Source organism: Arachis ipaensis, chromosome B6, assembly GCF_059453495.1.
Source record: "Arachis ipaensis isolate K30076 ecotype BB chromosome B6, ASM5945349v1, whole genome shotgun sequence".
In the NCBI taxonomy this organism is placed as follows: domain Eukaryota; kingdom Viridiplantae; phylum Streptophyta; class Magnoliopsida; order Fabales; family Fabaceae; genus Arachis; species Arachis ipaensis.
The window spans coordinates 33,331,720-33,344,562 of record NC_142441.1 but is presented as its reverse complement, the minus strand read 5'-3'; the positions used below and the strand labels follow the sequence as shown (position 1 = coordinate 33,344,562).

Here is a 12,843-nt window from a genome sequence, read left to right as displayed (position 1 = left end):
ACATAATCCAAAAAAAGAAAAACCAAATGGATCAATGATATAAAAAATGGCTTTAAAATCAATTCATTGTTTCTCCTTAAATAGAACAAAAATAATCGGGAAAAACGAAAACGAAAAAAATTTATCTATTCAATTTAAATTAAAATATATTCTTTATTAGTATTTTTAATACATAAATAAATATGTTAACATAAAATCGACATTTTAAATACAACAAATATAGTATAAAACAACCAAAATGGTCATCGAAATAAAACAATTGAGTTTAAAAATTCTCTTAGCGAGATTTTTAAAAAATATTAGAGGATACACATGGAGAAAAAAGTTAGCATCCAGCACTGGTAATATGATACTTGGATGAATGTGAACTTGAGGAAAAAAATAAAAGAAAATCACATAACACTGTTAGCCCCTAACATTTTAGAAGAAGAATACTTGAGAATATGAATTTGTGATTATACGAGAGAATATAAGTTATTATATAGACTTCCAAACACCTTTAAAATATAACTAATAACAAAGTTTGTTTTGAAGATAAGATAAAAAAAATGTATTTGCTATATATCACCAGATTTTGAGTTAATTACTTTTTAAATAGAAGATAATTTTTCAAATAGAATTAAGTTAATAAAAGGATAAAATAATTATCATGAGAAACAGGTTTTTAAAATATGATAACTTAAAGTCTTAAACTCTAAATTCGTTGGCTAATTAAGTAATCAGGGAATAATGTGATTGAGATAAAATTGATACGAATTCAAAATTCACCCAAGATTTTAGACGTCAGTTTCTCCCATCTTCTTTACCTATTCCGCGCCTCCTTCACCCAAAAGAAAAAAACCCTAAGGCAGCTTAAACCTCAGCTAACAAACCCTTTTAAGTGTACCGCAAGAACTCCAACCAGCTTCATCCTCCAGAGCGCCGACACCCATTAATGCCGGACTGCCATCATTTGTCGTCGCTTCACATCGTGCGTGTCGTTGGCCATTGCTCCGTGGAAGGTCGCCCCCCTCTTCGTCGTTTGGACTTCCTGGATTTGTCGACATCACAGCCTCCGTAGTCACCTGCAACGGCGTCTCTGTGTTCATCGATTAGCAAATCCTCGTCAACGTGGGTCCTAATTTCGTTGCCTCTGTAGTTGCCGTAAAGAAAATTATTTGAACTGTCTTTTCTCATAATATTCGTACAATGACCCTTAATATTCCTTTGTTTTCGAACCGTTTTTCTTTTTTACTTTTTTTTTGTTTTCAGATATTCAAAAAAATGTGAGCCTTCTGCTGAATTTTTTATAACTCACTTAACATTAATATTTTTAATATTTTATTTTATTTTTATGGTATCGGCAAATAAATTAATTTGAGTTTAATTTAAATAAAGTAAAAACTGAATGTCGTTTATATGTTTTTTAAAGCCTCGATCAAAAAGCTGAAAGTGCACAATTGAAGATCTTTCAGTTCGCACGGAGAAAGAAAGGGATAGAGTTTATCCAATCGAAACCTTTGAAGGATTAGGACAAATAAGTTTAGTCCTATTATTTTCCTTTCTTGTTATGCACAAATTTTTTTATTTAATCCATTATGAATATGAAGAAAACAAAATAAGACGATGCTTCTTACACACCTCTATCATTTGTTTGTGATGTTGACTTAAAGAACCAACGATTTCTCTGTGTTTCTCTTTCGTCAACCTTGTAGATGTTCAATTATGTGTATTTCGTTACTTGAAAAAATCTTAGGATAAATAAATCTTTGAAAAAATATCTTCAATCAAATAATGGTACCCAAGCATACATTGCACATAAAAAATAAATTAACTTATCCTCTGCATTTTTGGAATAATTATTTTTGTTACTGAATTATGTTGGTGAAGGTTTGAGTTTTTATGTACTATTGAGTTATAAATTGTCGTTCTCTTGCTAATTGTCTAATGACGTTATCTTGTGTAAAGGATTAATCAAATGCCTAGAAAACCTCGCTACACCATTAGTAGTGCAGCCGGAACTGGTGCTGCCCGTGATTATGAAACCCGAGCTACTTTGGTGAGTTAAGTAATGCTGGTTTGAGCTTGAATTCTTGAACTGCCTATTAGGATAGTTTTTTGGTCAATATCATTTGTGGGAATACTGAAAAAGGTTGGTTGATTTCCTAACTATTTTGATTTTAACTAAAGGATGGAACGACGGATATGGGAGGTGATACTTCAAGTGCACAACGGTAATGCGTGAGCATCTTGTACCCTTTTTTCCCTTGTTTTCTAGTCGTTTTTAGTTAGAATTTATTAAGTTTTATTATATTTTAGTGTTAAAATCCTCTTTGAATGCTACTTTGAGTTTTTCTGGTGTTTTTATTAATTTAGGTGAAATTCGAAGTAAGTTGGCAGAGTTTTGTGCAAAAAGGAGAAGATTGGGAGCTGCCACTCTGGACGCTAAATGCCCAACTGGAGTTTAGCACCAACAAACCCCACAAAACAACAATTCCTCTGCCTCCTATGGGCGCTAAATGCCCAACTGGCGTTGGGCATTTAGCGCCAGGCAATCCAAATTAAAGCCCACACTTTTAGAGCATCTCTAGTGGATTTAGCTTTTATTAGTTATCTTATCTTTTATTTTTGTAATTTTTATTTAAAAACAATATCTTTTAGTTTTAGGATTTATTATTTTATTTTATTTTCAAATCAAATCAGGTTAGATATAAAAGGAAAAAAGATTCACCCTTTAGGGGGATCTTCTCTCTTCCACACTTTTCAGAACCCTTGTTTTCTCTGTAAGTCATCAGTCACTAAACCTCTTGCTTAAGGTTACGAGCTCTATTTATTTCTATAGATTAGGACTATTATTCTTCTATTTTAATTAATGTACTGATTCAGTTTCAAGGATTACTTTCGTTCTTAATTTTATGAATCTTGGTGGAACGAGAGTATGACCCTTATTCTAGGTGCGTTCTTGTGACCTTTGGGAGAGGTCTCTCACCTGAACACAGCTTGAAAGTAAATTCCTCCTAAATTGCTAATTACTTGAATTAATTTGGATATGTGACATATAATCCGTTTAGCTTTGGGTAATTAGGGTTTTTGTGGCCATAAACTAGATTTGAACTTAACCTCTAATCGGAATCAAGTGACCAAGAGATTGACGGTTGATGAAGATTAGAGGAGACTAAATCACTAAGAGATTAGGATTTATTCAATTACAGTTTGCCATGAAATGAATCTTGCATAATTAAAATAGTTGGTAAGAAACCTTAATCCGGAAAAGTAAACATCTCCAATACCCTAACTGCTTTGTCCCATTAATTTCTACACCAAACTCATTATTTGCTTTCTTTACTATTGATTTATTGTTTAATGCTCTTAAAACCCACACAACCAACTTTTTTGTTTGCTTGACTAAACCAATCAGTTAACCATTATTGCTCACTCCATCAATCCTCGTTGGATTGATCCTCACTCACCTGAGGTATTACTTGGACGACCCGGTGCACTTGCCGGTTCAGTTGTGGACATTCTAAATCCGCACAAGCGGCATGCTAGAGCGCTTCCACTTCCGCAATCTAACAACGGTATTCAACATTCTCGTGGTAATGATGTACCATTTAGACCACCGCGCAATGAAACATGGTTGGCTTCGTCAAGTGACATGGGTGACACTTGAGCTCTTGCAACACGCACAGAGCATCAGGATCGCGATGAAGTTGCCGATGTCTGTTCAGAAGATGAAGATTATGACCTGAAGGTGAATGAGGTGGAGTCGTTCGATGACCATGTCGACGACTTGTTTGCCGCGCAAGAAGTTGAACATCAGGGCAATGCCAGCAACAAACAAAAGGACACCGATTTTTGGAAAGTTGATGTCATTGGTAATTTTTTTGCCAGCATCTTAGAAACTATAATTAATCTTTTCATTGAATTCTAATTCTCTGGGTAATTCTAATGTTGTACGCCTTTTTTCTTGATTAGAAAATGGTGTGACAAAACAGATGGATCTGACTGTTAAGAAGGTATTAGCACTTCTTCCTGGAAGGAAGATCGTACTCCAATATATCAGAGAGCTTCAACCTATTGGTCGGGCAGCGGGCCTATTAAGCGGGTCCTTGGGGAGTTTGGGGGCTGATTTTCAACAGTTGCCGATTTGTAAAAATAGTTGGAAGACAATGAACAACGCTATGAAAGAACATGCGTTTGACCAGGTTAAGGTAATTTTAAACTTTTTTAATATAGTAAGGCTTTACTACTGCTTAAAGTTAATTTAAGTTTGTTCAAACTTAATTTGAGTGTAAAATATTTCTTTTTGTTTCTTTTAAATCAATACTGCAAGGAGAAGATTTAAGACGCACACACATGACACAATGCAAGAATCAAATTAAATTAACACTTGCTTAAATGTGAAGAGAAATAAAAAATTGTGAACCGACGTATTTGGTTGATGATTTTGCGATTTTGGGCACACTATATGATAGAAGATCCTTATCATGCATCTTATCTTATCTCTAGTACAAGTATTAATTTTCTCCCACTAAATAGTAAATTTGAATAACTTTGACTATTGGTGAATCTAAGAAATGCAGCTAATTAAACAATATTATGATAATGTATTGACTATATATTACATTAACATGATGAGTTTCTATACCATCATCCTATCTTCATTTGGAAATCAATTGCATTTGTTTTTTTTTCTGGTGTGAGCATCTGATTTGATTATCTAAGAAACTAAAGCAGGACATTCTTGTTGTATTAAACTAGCCATATATAACCTAGAACCTACCAAAAAAGGTTCTCTATATAACACACCTGTGCAAGTAGTTTATATATAATTGAAGTAACCATATATCAAATTGTATGAAGAAACATAGTTAGTTATTTAGAACCTATAACCTAAGGAATTCAAGATGAATAGATATATATAAAATTGAAATAGATAGAATAAGAGGATATCAAATACATTATACTTACAAAATACCATCCTTAAGAATTATTGAAGCTGTTTTTTATATTTACATCACAAAGGGATCATGAAGAAGAGAAGTTTAGAGATGGTGAAAAATTTCTAAAGGATCGCATCATCCAATAAAAAAAGATTCCAAGAAAGTATAGGCATCAATAAGCATTAGATCAGTGCGATTCTTTTGGAATTCTCCACAGTAAGATTCACAATCATATCTCATATTGATGTATTCGAAAATTCTAAACCATAGTTTTTGCATATTGGAGGGAATATAATATATAATATTATATAGATTATATTGTGCATGCAGGTGGTCTAAAATAAAGTATCTATGAGTGGGTTTGTAACATTTTGGTGCTTTTTTTGTCCGTTTAGGTTACATGTCTTTCAATAATAATATATTATTAATGTCTATTGTATATTATGTCAGTAAGCAGTATCTACAAAATTTTATAACATATAGCTATATTTTAAATTCATATGGAAACAAAGATAATATATAATAGTTTCTGAACTGAAAAGAAATATATACGCCATACTTGTCATTTTATTCTCTAACATACAATTGAACTGCTTTCTTCTAACTCATGATGAAATTTTTATAAATAAAACAAAAATGCTATATAGACAAATAAATATGCCTTAATAAAGGATTATTTATATGATATGAAATAGTGATATTCATTGGTTCATCTAATAGAAGTTGCAAACGTACCCAAGTAAGGTAATATTGATATTCTTCACGTACCCAAATAAGATTATTTACATTCATTGATTTTGCTAACTTATTATGTGAAATGTTTAGCAAATCTCACTATGAGGTTGATCGAGGAGAAAGAATAAAGTGGGGAATCATACAAAGGATAGGAAGAAATTGGAAGAACACAGGAAATAATTTGTTTCATAGGTTTTATGATAGCAGAAAGACTTTTGAGGAAAATGCCAGCCATAAACTATCAGGAATAGATGCAAATCACTGGAAATGGTTTCTTGAATATCAGTTGAAGGATGACACAAAGGTAACAAATATTCAGTTGTATTTCATTCTATTCATTTCCAAACCCTCTGAATTATTGCTAAATATGCTGAATTTGTTGTGATAATAGAAAAACATCTACTCAAAATACCTTTACCTTATGCTTTTTTCTCAAAACCATGTATGGCTATTTCATAGACCTCTAACATTGTATTAATTTATCCCATTAACATTTATATTTGTTTTTTGTTTGTAGGAGAAGTGCAGAAAAATGCTATAAATCGTTCAAAGCAACGTTACACACATACTGGAGGTTCTAAAACAATGGCCAGAAAAAGACACAAAGAAGTAATCAATTTAAATTCAGTTTCAGATTTTTGCCTTGGTTTTGGTAATATAGTGTTGTTTGTTATATGATTGTGTCCACATGAATGTTATAAGAGTAACGACAGGGAAGGCCTATTGGTAGAGGAGAGACATGAACCATGACTCATAAAAAAAAGGATAGCTCATATATAAATGAAGATGCGTGTGTTGTTGGTGTAAGTCATGTTCTTTAATTTTTCACCTTTCTTTTTGAATTTACAAAAATGGATTTAAAATTAGTGTAACTCCGAATCTCACATGTCTGCAAGAAGCAATTGCACATATTGAGGGCCAAGATGCATCTAGCAAGGAACTTTCACAAAACGATTCCCTTGCACAAGTACTTGAAAAGGAGCACCCATGACGAGTTCGTGGACTAGGTTTCGGATTATGTCCCACTCAGTGTTTCCGTAATATTCCATAGCAGTCGGACTTTGGTGTGCAGATTGAGGAGTATCAAAAGAAGATTGTAGAACTTAAGGCAGAGGCAACAGAACTAAAGGCAGAGGCAGTAGAGGAGAAGGCAAAGAGACAGACAATGGAAAGTTTGTTAATATACCTAATCCAGCAACAAGGAGATAATTTGTCACCTGACGTAGCTACAGATCTGGATTCTTTGGGAAGTGCACCGACCTTATCCTGTGTAAGATGATATTCTGGCACTAATGATTTGAATTATAAATCATGGAATCAACTCAACAGAAATAGATCCACCTGAATCTAAACACTTTTAAATTGTTCACTATTTAATGACTCTTGAGTTATTTATTTCTAGTTTACAGACATTAATGCACTGAAGACAAATTACTATTATAATGATTGACTTTTGCGTATATATTTTTGTTCTATTTTGTGTTTTTAAGTTTAATTGGTTGTTGGTTTTTTTAATAAATTAAAGCAACTTACGTAGTGGAAGAACATAAAAGGAATTATATATTTAAAAATTTGGATTAAAAAAAACTACATGACATTTGACAGTGGTTACAAATCCGCAGCTATATTACAAACACAGCTTTTTGACAGATAGCATTTTACAGCGGTTAACAATCGCTGCCATCTAAAAGTAGGCTTGATTACGTTTTAATAGTGGTTAGAATCTCTGCCAAAACATAGCGCGGCAAAATACTATCTAGCTAAAGGTTATGCCGCACCCCTATCTTTCAGCGGGTTGGCAACCGCTGCTATCCGTTTTGCAGCGGTTAAAAATCGTTGCTATCCAACTCCATAACCACCGCTAACTGCCGAATGTGGTGTAGTGTAATAGTCTAACTAATCCTATTCAATGCTTTGAGATTTCTTAGAAAATATGGCTCTTTAAGGAATTTTTATTAAAATATAATATTTACTGAAATATATAAACAGTGAAAGATTTATCGATATACATAATGTGTCACATTTAGAATACTGAGATCCATTGAAGTAAAAATGTACATTTTGGATAGTCAATTACCAGAATAAACAATGAGGACATTACATACACTACAAGAAACATCGTTAAAATCGATGGCCAAATCGACGGCAAAGCTGTCGATAATACTAAAAATCGACGGTAAAATCGATGATGTTAGCCGTCGCTTTAAAATGTGTCAATTTTCAAAAAGCTAATAAAATCGACAGATTTTTGGGTTGTCGATAAACTTTCAATAAAATTGACGGCTACCGTGTCGATAATATAATTTTAAGATTTTTACATATTTAATAAAACCGACATGTTGATTGTCGATAATATTATCTAAAATTGACGACTCTTGTGTCGATATTTGATTTATTAAAATTGACAAATTAGCTGTCGATTTAATTATTAAATTGTCGACATATTCTCCATTTTCTTTTGTCTATTTTACTTTAAAAATCGACAACATAGTCGTCGATATTTGTCAATATTAAATTTAAAAAGCGACAACATTACCGTCAATTTTAATAGCCATATATTATTAGTTTTTTTCATATCTTGTTTCTCCTTTTACAAGATCTCCAATATATTTTGCTTCTACTATTAATATTTGGATCCATTACTTGCTTCACTAGTAACCAAAGAATCCAATCATCTTAACATATAAATAAGTGTGCCCAATAGCTACATGAAAACACAGCCAAAATCCGATCTTCCAATTGTTCATAGCTACCAACTTTATTTTTATTTGACTGTAAACTAACTTAACAAATCATACTTTCATAACTCCTAATTGTATGTACCCCAAATACCATTCTATGGTGTGATAAATTTGCACTTCCAGAATAATCAATGTGTACATGAATGATAATAAGGGGATCTCCTTTTATAAATTGGCATACCAATTGAGTGATCGCATTGGTGTCTCCCTGAAGTGAGTTTCTCATCAAATAATATGAAATATATATTCCACCTCCTGGCTTCCAATTATCAATTTCAGATTTTTGGTTCTCCATGGAAGTTGCAATCCTCCATATCTCAGTGTTTGGCTGCACAAGATATTAAAGTAGTTACTTATGATGATGCACTTGCTTGGATTTAAGGAGAAAAAATCTCGCAATTTTCATCTATACAAAACAATATAATGGGTCAAAACAATAGTACCCCAAAATTATAGGTGATAATGCACAGGTCTTTTATAAGAATTAATCAGTATTACGAAAACGGTGTGAGCTTTTTGCCAATTTGCACACTGAAGAAAGTGATCAAGAGCTTTTGGCAGATCACCATTATAATTATAATAAATTACCTGCATCAAAACAAAGAGCTTGTATTACTAAAATATCATTCACTAGAGCTTCCAAAATTATTCAAGCATTGTTGAATTCAATGATCAACGAGGAAGATCAAGAAAACAAATTAATGCAGTTTTGCACAAAAAATTGTTATAATAAGCACCTCTATCTATGTCTAAAGAGTGGGTGTGTTGTATGAGACAAACATTAAAATCAAGGTTGATAGCAATGTGATAGCTTTATTTAAATCTCTAAATATTCAAGAAAGAAAACACTTAGAAGGAATATTGAGTACACATGCTCTCCTATTCCAATCATGACCCTGAGTGAATTAAACAACGTAGCTGAATCTTTTTACCATGGATTAATCCAATAATAATTAACACAAAATAGAAAAGAACAAAGAAACTAAGGATTTGAACCTTACTCTCCCATGCCAACTAGTCTTTTTACATTACTAGCATTTTGTGAAGTTGGAGAATCGCTTTGGCTTGAGTCTTTCTCTACTGTGAACTTGGATCATCCCATTGCAACATACGCAAACTTGGCAATGTTATTATACCTGACAGCATTATTAGAAAGTCTAATTTTTAAGACAAACTCAAACATGACTTGAAGCACCTTCCTATGGAACCAACCAAACACTGGCATTATTAATGTAACTTAATTTATAGCAGTGTGAATCTTCATCAACAATGAAGATTCTAACATAAGAAGATTCTAGCTGTGACATTTAACTTGAATAGAAGCATAACATTACATAACCCCAAATTAAATTAAGTTTAGGATAAAACCAATTTCACATATAACATAGTTTTTGCATATACTAGAGTGAAGTTGCTAGCAGATCAATGTCTTAGATTGTTTCCCAACCACCCAGAATCCCCAAAACGATTAGGCTATGACTTATGAAGGAAAAGAAGATATATTTCATCCCTTGTAAATGACTTTAAATCAATCAAGATTTAGCATGAGCTGAAAGAATGAGCAAAGAAGGGAATACCAGCACTCACAATATTGATATCTAGACGAGAAACCATGGTATCAATCAGCCTTGGCAGCTTCTTCACCATTCAACTCAGAAGTTGTATCTTCAGATGTTTTACTCTCCTTGCCTACCATGAGCTACCCTGATTTGTCTTCCCATAAATATCTGCATAAGAACAAATATTTCCCACAACACTCCAATTAAAACGAGTTCAAGAATCAAGACAATAACTAAAAAAAATACAAGAATAAGCACTACCAATATTCATGAATCCTAATTCAAGTAAATAAGGTGAAGTACAAAACCTTGAGAGTTACCTTTCCTTGGAACTCATTAAGTGCTGAATCAGCTTGTTTCTTGGATTTGAAGGCCACAAAACCATAGCTAGACGACCTTCATAGTGCAAGTTTGCAACAAACAAATTAAATGTCACAGTTAGAATTTACAATTTGTTATGTATCTCAGTATCATTAATACCTACAATTTGCATAAACTACAATTAGAATCCTGATAACAAATATATTCAAGACAGTATTGCTATTAAATAATTAAAATCTATGTCAATGTTAAGCCATGATGTAGAACAATTATACAGAATAGCACCCTACCCACATGGTTGATGAAAATTGAGGAGTTCATACAACATGTACCTAAGAGTAAAACAATTTTGCCCAGAGGCTTATACAGAAGGCTTGCACATTACTTCTGTAATGACGCAGATGAGAAAATAGCTATCTCTTTCCTAATTTTTGCTTGACGTGTGTGCATATATTCAGTGAAAAAGAAGCAAACTAACTCATGGTTTTTATAGAAAGCATTCCATCTGTTTTACAAGCATCAAATTAAAAAACTTCAAAGCTTGAAATTCCTCTAAGCAGCTTCCATAACCAGTAATAGAGACTACTCACAAAAACACTAATATTATAAACTAATCACTACAACAATTCCTTAAGATAGCGACGCTTATTTTGCGGCAGTTTTGTAAAATCGCCGCGAAAAGACAAACTGCGACACATATAGCAGCGGTTAGAGGTTGGGGCTGCAATCAGGCCGACATTTAGCAGCGGTTTTGTTAAGGTTTTGTTAAAACCGCTACTATATTGCTGTCAGGTTTATATTTAGCGGCGGTTTTCTTCAAACCGCCACTATATTGCCGGTCCGGTTTACATTTCGTGGCGTCTTTTCGAAAACCGCCGGGATATGTCCGCCGGTGTCTTCTTGTTAGGCATTTTGCGGCGGTTACGTTTAAACCGCCGCAAAATACGTGTTACCACATATTGCATTGTTCTCTTTAGAAGTAACCATCTGGGTATAATCTAGTTAAGTGAAGATTACTATCTGAAGCTACATACACTTTTTCTACATTCGTTTTACGATAAAAAATTCACAAGTTACTTGTAACCTTTATATGTTACCTCATGTGAACAAATTTACCACTAAGATTTTCTTGATTACGTTATTGGCATTTAAAAATTGCATTCAATCATGGATGTAAAAGAAGAAAATAAAATCAAACTCTGATATTTATGAAGTTAAAATAAAGTTCTAGAGAGCATAAATCAAAGTTACTCCTCTTTGAAGTTATGCCTTACTAAACCTAAATCAAGAATAAACATGTACAACTGCGACCCAAATCATTAAACTAAGGAAATCAGCGTAACTGTTATAATAAAAGATCAAAATTTCTCTCCAACATCGTATTGACCCAGCAAAAAATACTCTGTTATGAATCTATGGGCTTCACGTTTTAGAGGATCTGATATTTCATCTCCATACCATGGCATTTTATTCCGATCAAAGCACCTTTTCTTAACATGTATATCATCTTGTTTATCCTGTTGGTCTTCTAAAGTTTCATCCTCTTCATCTGGAACCTTATTCAGATCAAACTGCATGGATCTATCGATTGCGACAGAGGATACATCATCTAAAATGTCTTCTGAATCACACTCTTCTCCATCTAGACTGTCACGAACTATTTCTCCAGAATATTCAAGTAAGACTGAAAATATCAACATGCACATAATAGAATGAGTATACATAGAAGAAATTGAGAACTCTGGAGTCATTAAATACTGACTTAGACAAAAAACCAAACTACAAGATGCTAAGACAATTTTAAAATAAAACGCAAATTTTCGACAATTACCATCACCCTTGTTAGTAGTTTGGGCAATTTTCTTAAATAGAAGCTCTGTAGCAATTGTTGTGTTTGCAGAGAATGACGAAAAGTCCTCATTTTTCATCGATCCTATTCCACCGTTATGTTAAATTCACTATTGTTTTCAAAACGTAAAACTAATGAAATTATATTGCTTAATACATAGCAAGATTATGAAAAATGCAACCCTAAAAAACACAACAACTGTAGAAGGAATAAAGATTTAACGTAAACTAACTTTTTCGTATTAAAATCGTTGAAAGAACCAAAAAGTATGCTTTTACTCATGAGAATTCACAATAACATAAATATTTAACTGCAAAAAAAAAAAAAAAAACTACACAAGTATAAAGTAACCAAAGAAAACAACGTACAACGCTGAGATTATTTAACTTAGTTTATGACAGAAAGATCATTTTTAAATTACATTAAAATGCTTCATACAATGCATTATGCAACATCATCGAAATTCTCTGAGGCATTTTCTATGAGGTCTTCTATATCTTCCTCCCTTGTCAATAGTAAATCTCCAATGTCACCTTTCGCTGACATGTTCAACCCTGGCTGTGGAGAAAAACCAACTTCAGCTTCTTCATTCTCTTCTCCCATGTCATACAAATCCCTTGGTTTCACATGAACCACAACACTCCATTCTTTAGCTACTTCATCATCCACATAGTATACAAGCTGAGCCCCTGATGCCAATATGTACGGTTCATCTT

General features: G+C 32.9%; 1 protein-coding gene across 1 annotated transcript; it reads left to right on the top strand.

Annotated features, from left to right (window-relative positions):
- Positions 1-3,974: 3,974 nt before the first annotated feature.
- Positions 3,975-6,664, top strand: LOC148555088 (uncharacterized). Its single transcript, XM_088490599.1, has 5 exons — positions 3,975-4,190; positions 5,643-5,653; positions 5,748-5,961; positions 6,186-6,266; positions 6,554-6,664. The coding sequence occupies exons 1-5, from the start codon at positions 3,975-3,977 to the stop codon at positions 6,662-6,664; spliced, it is 633 nt and encodes a 210-aa protein (XP_088346725.1).
- The last annotated feature ends 6,179 nt before the right edge of the window (positions 6,665-12,843 follow it).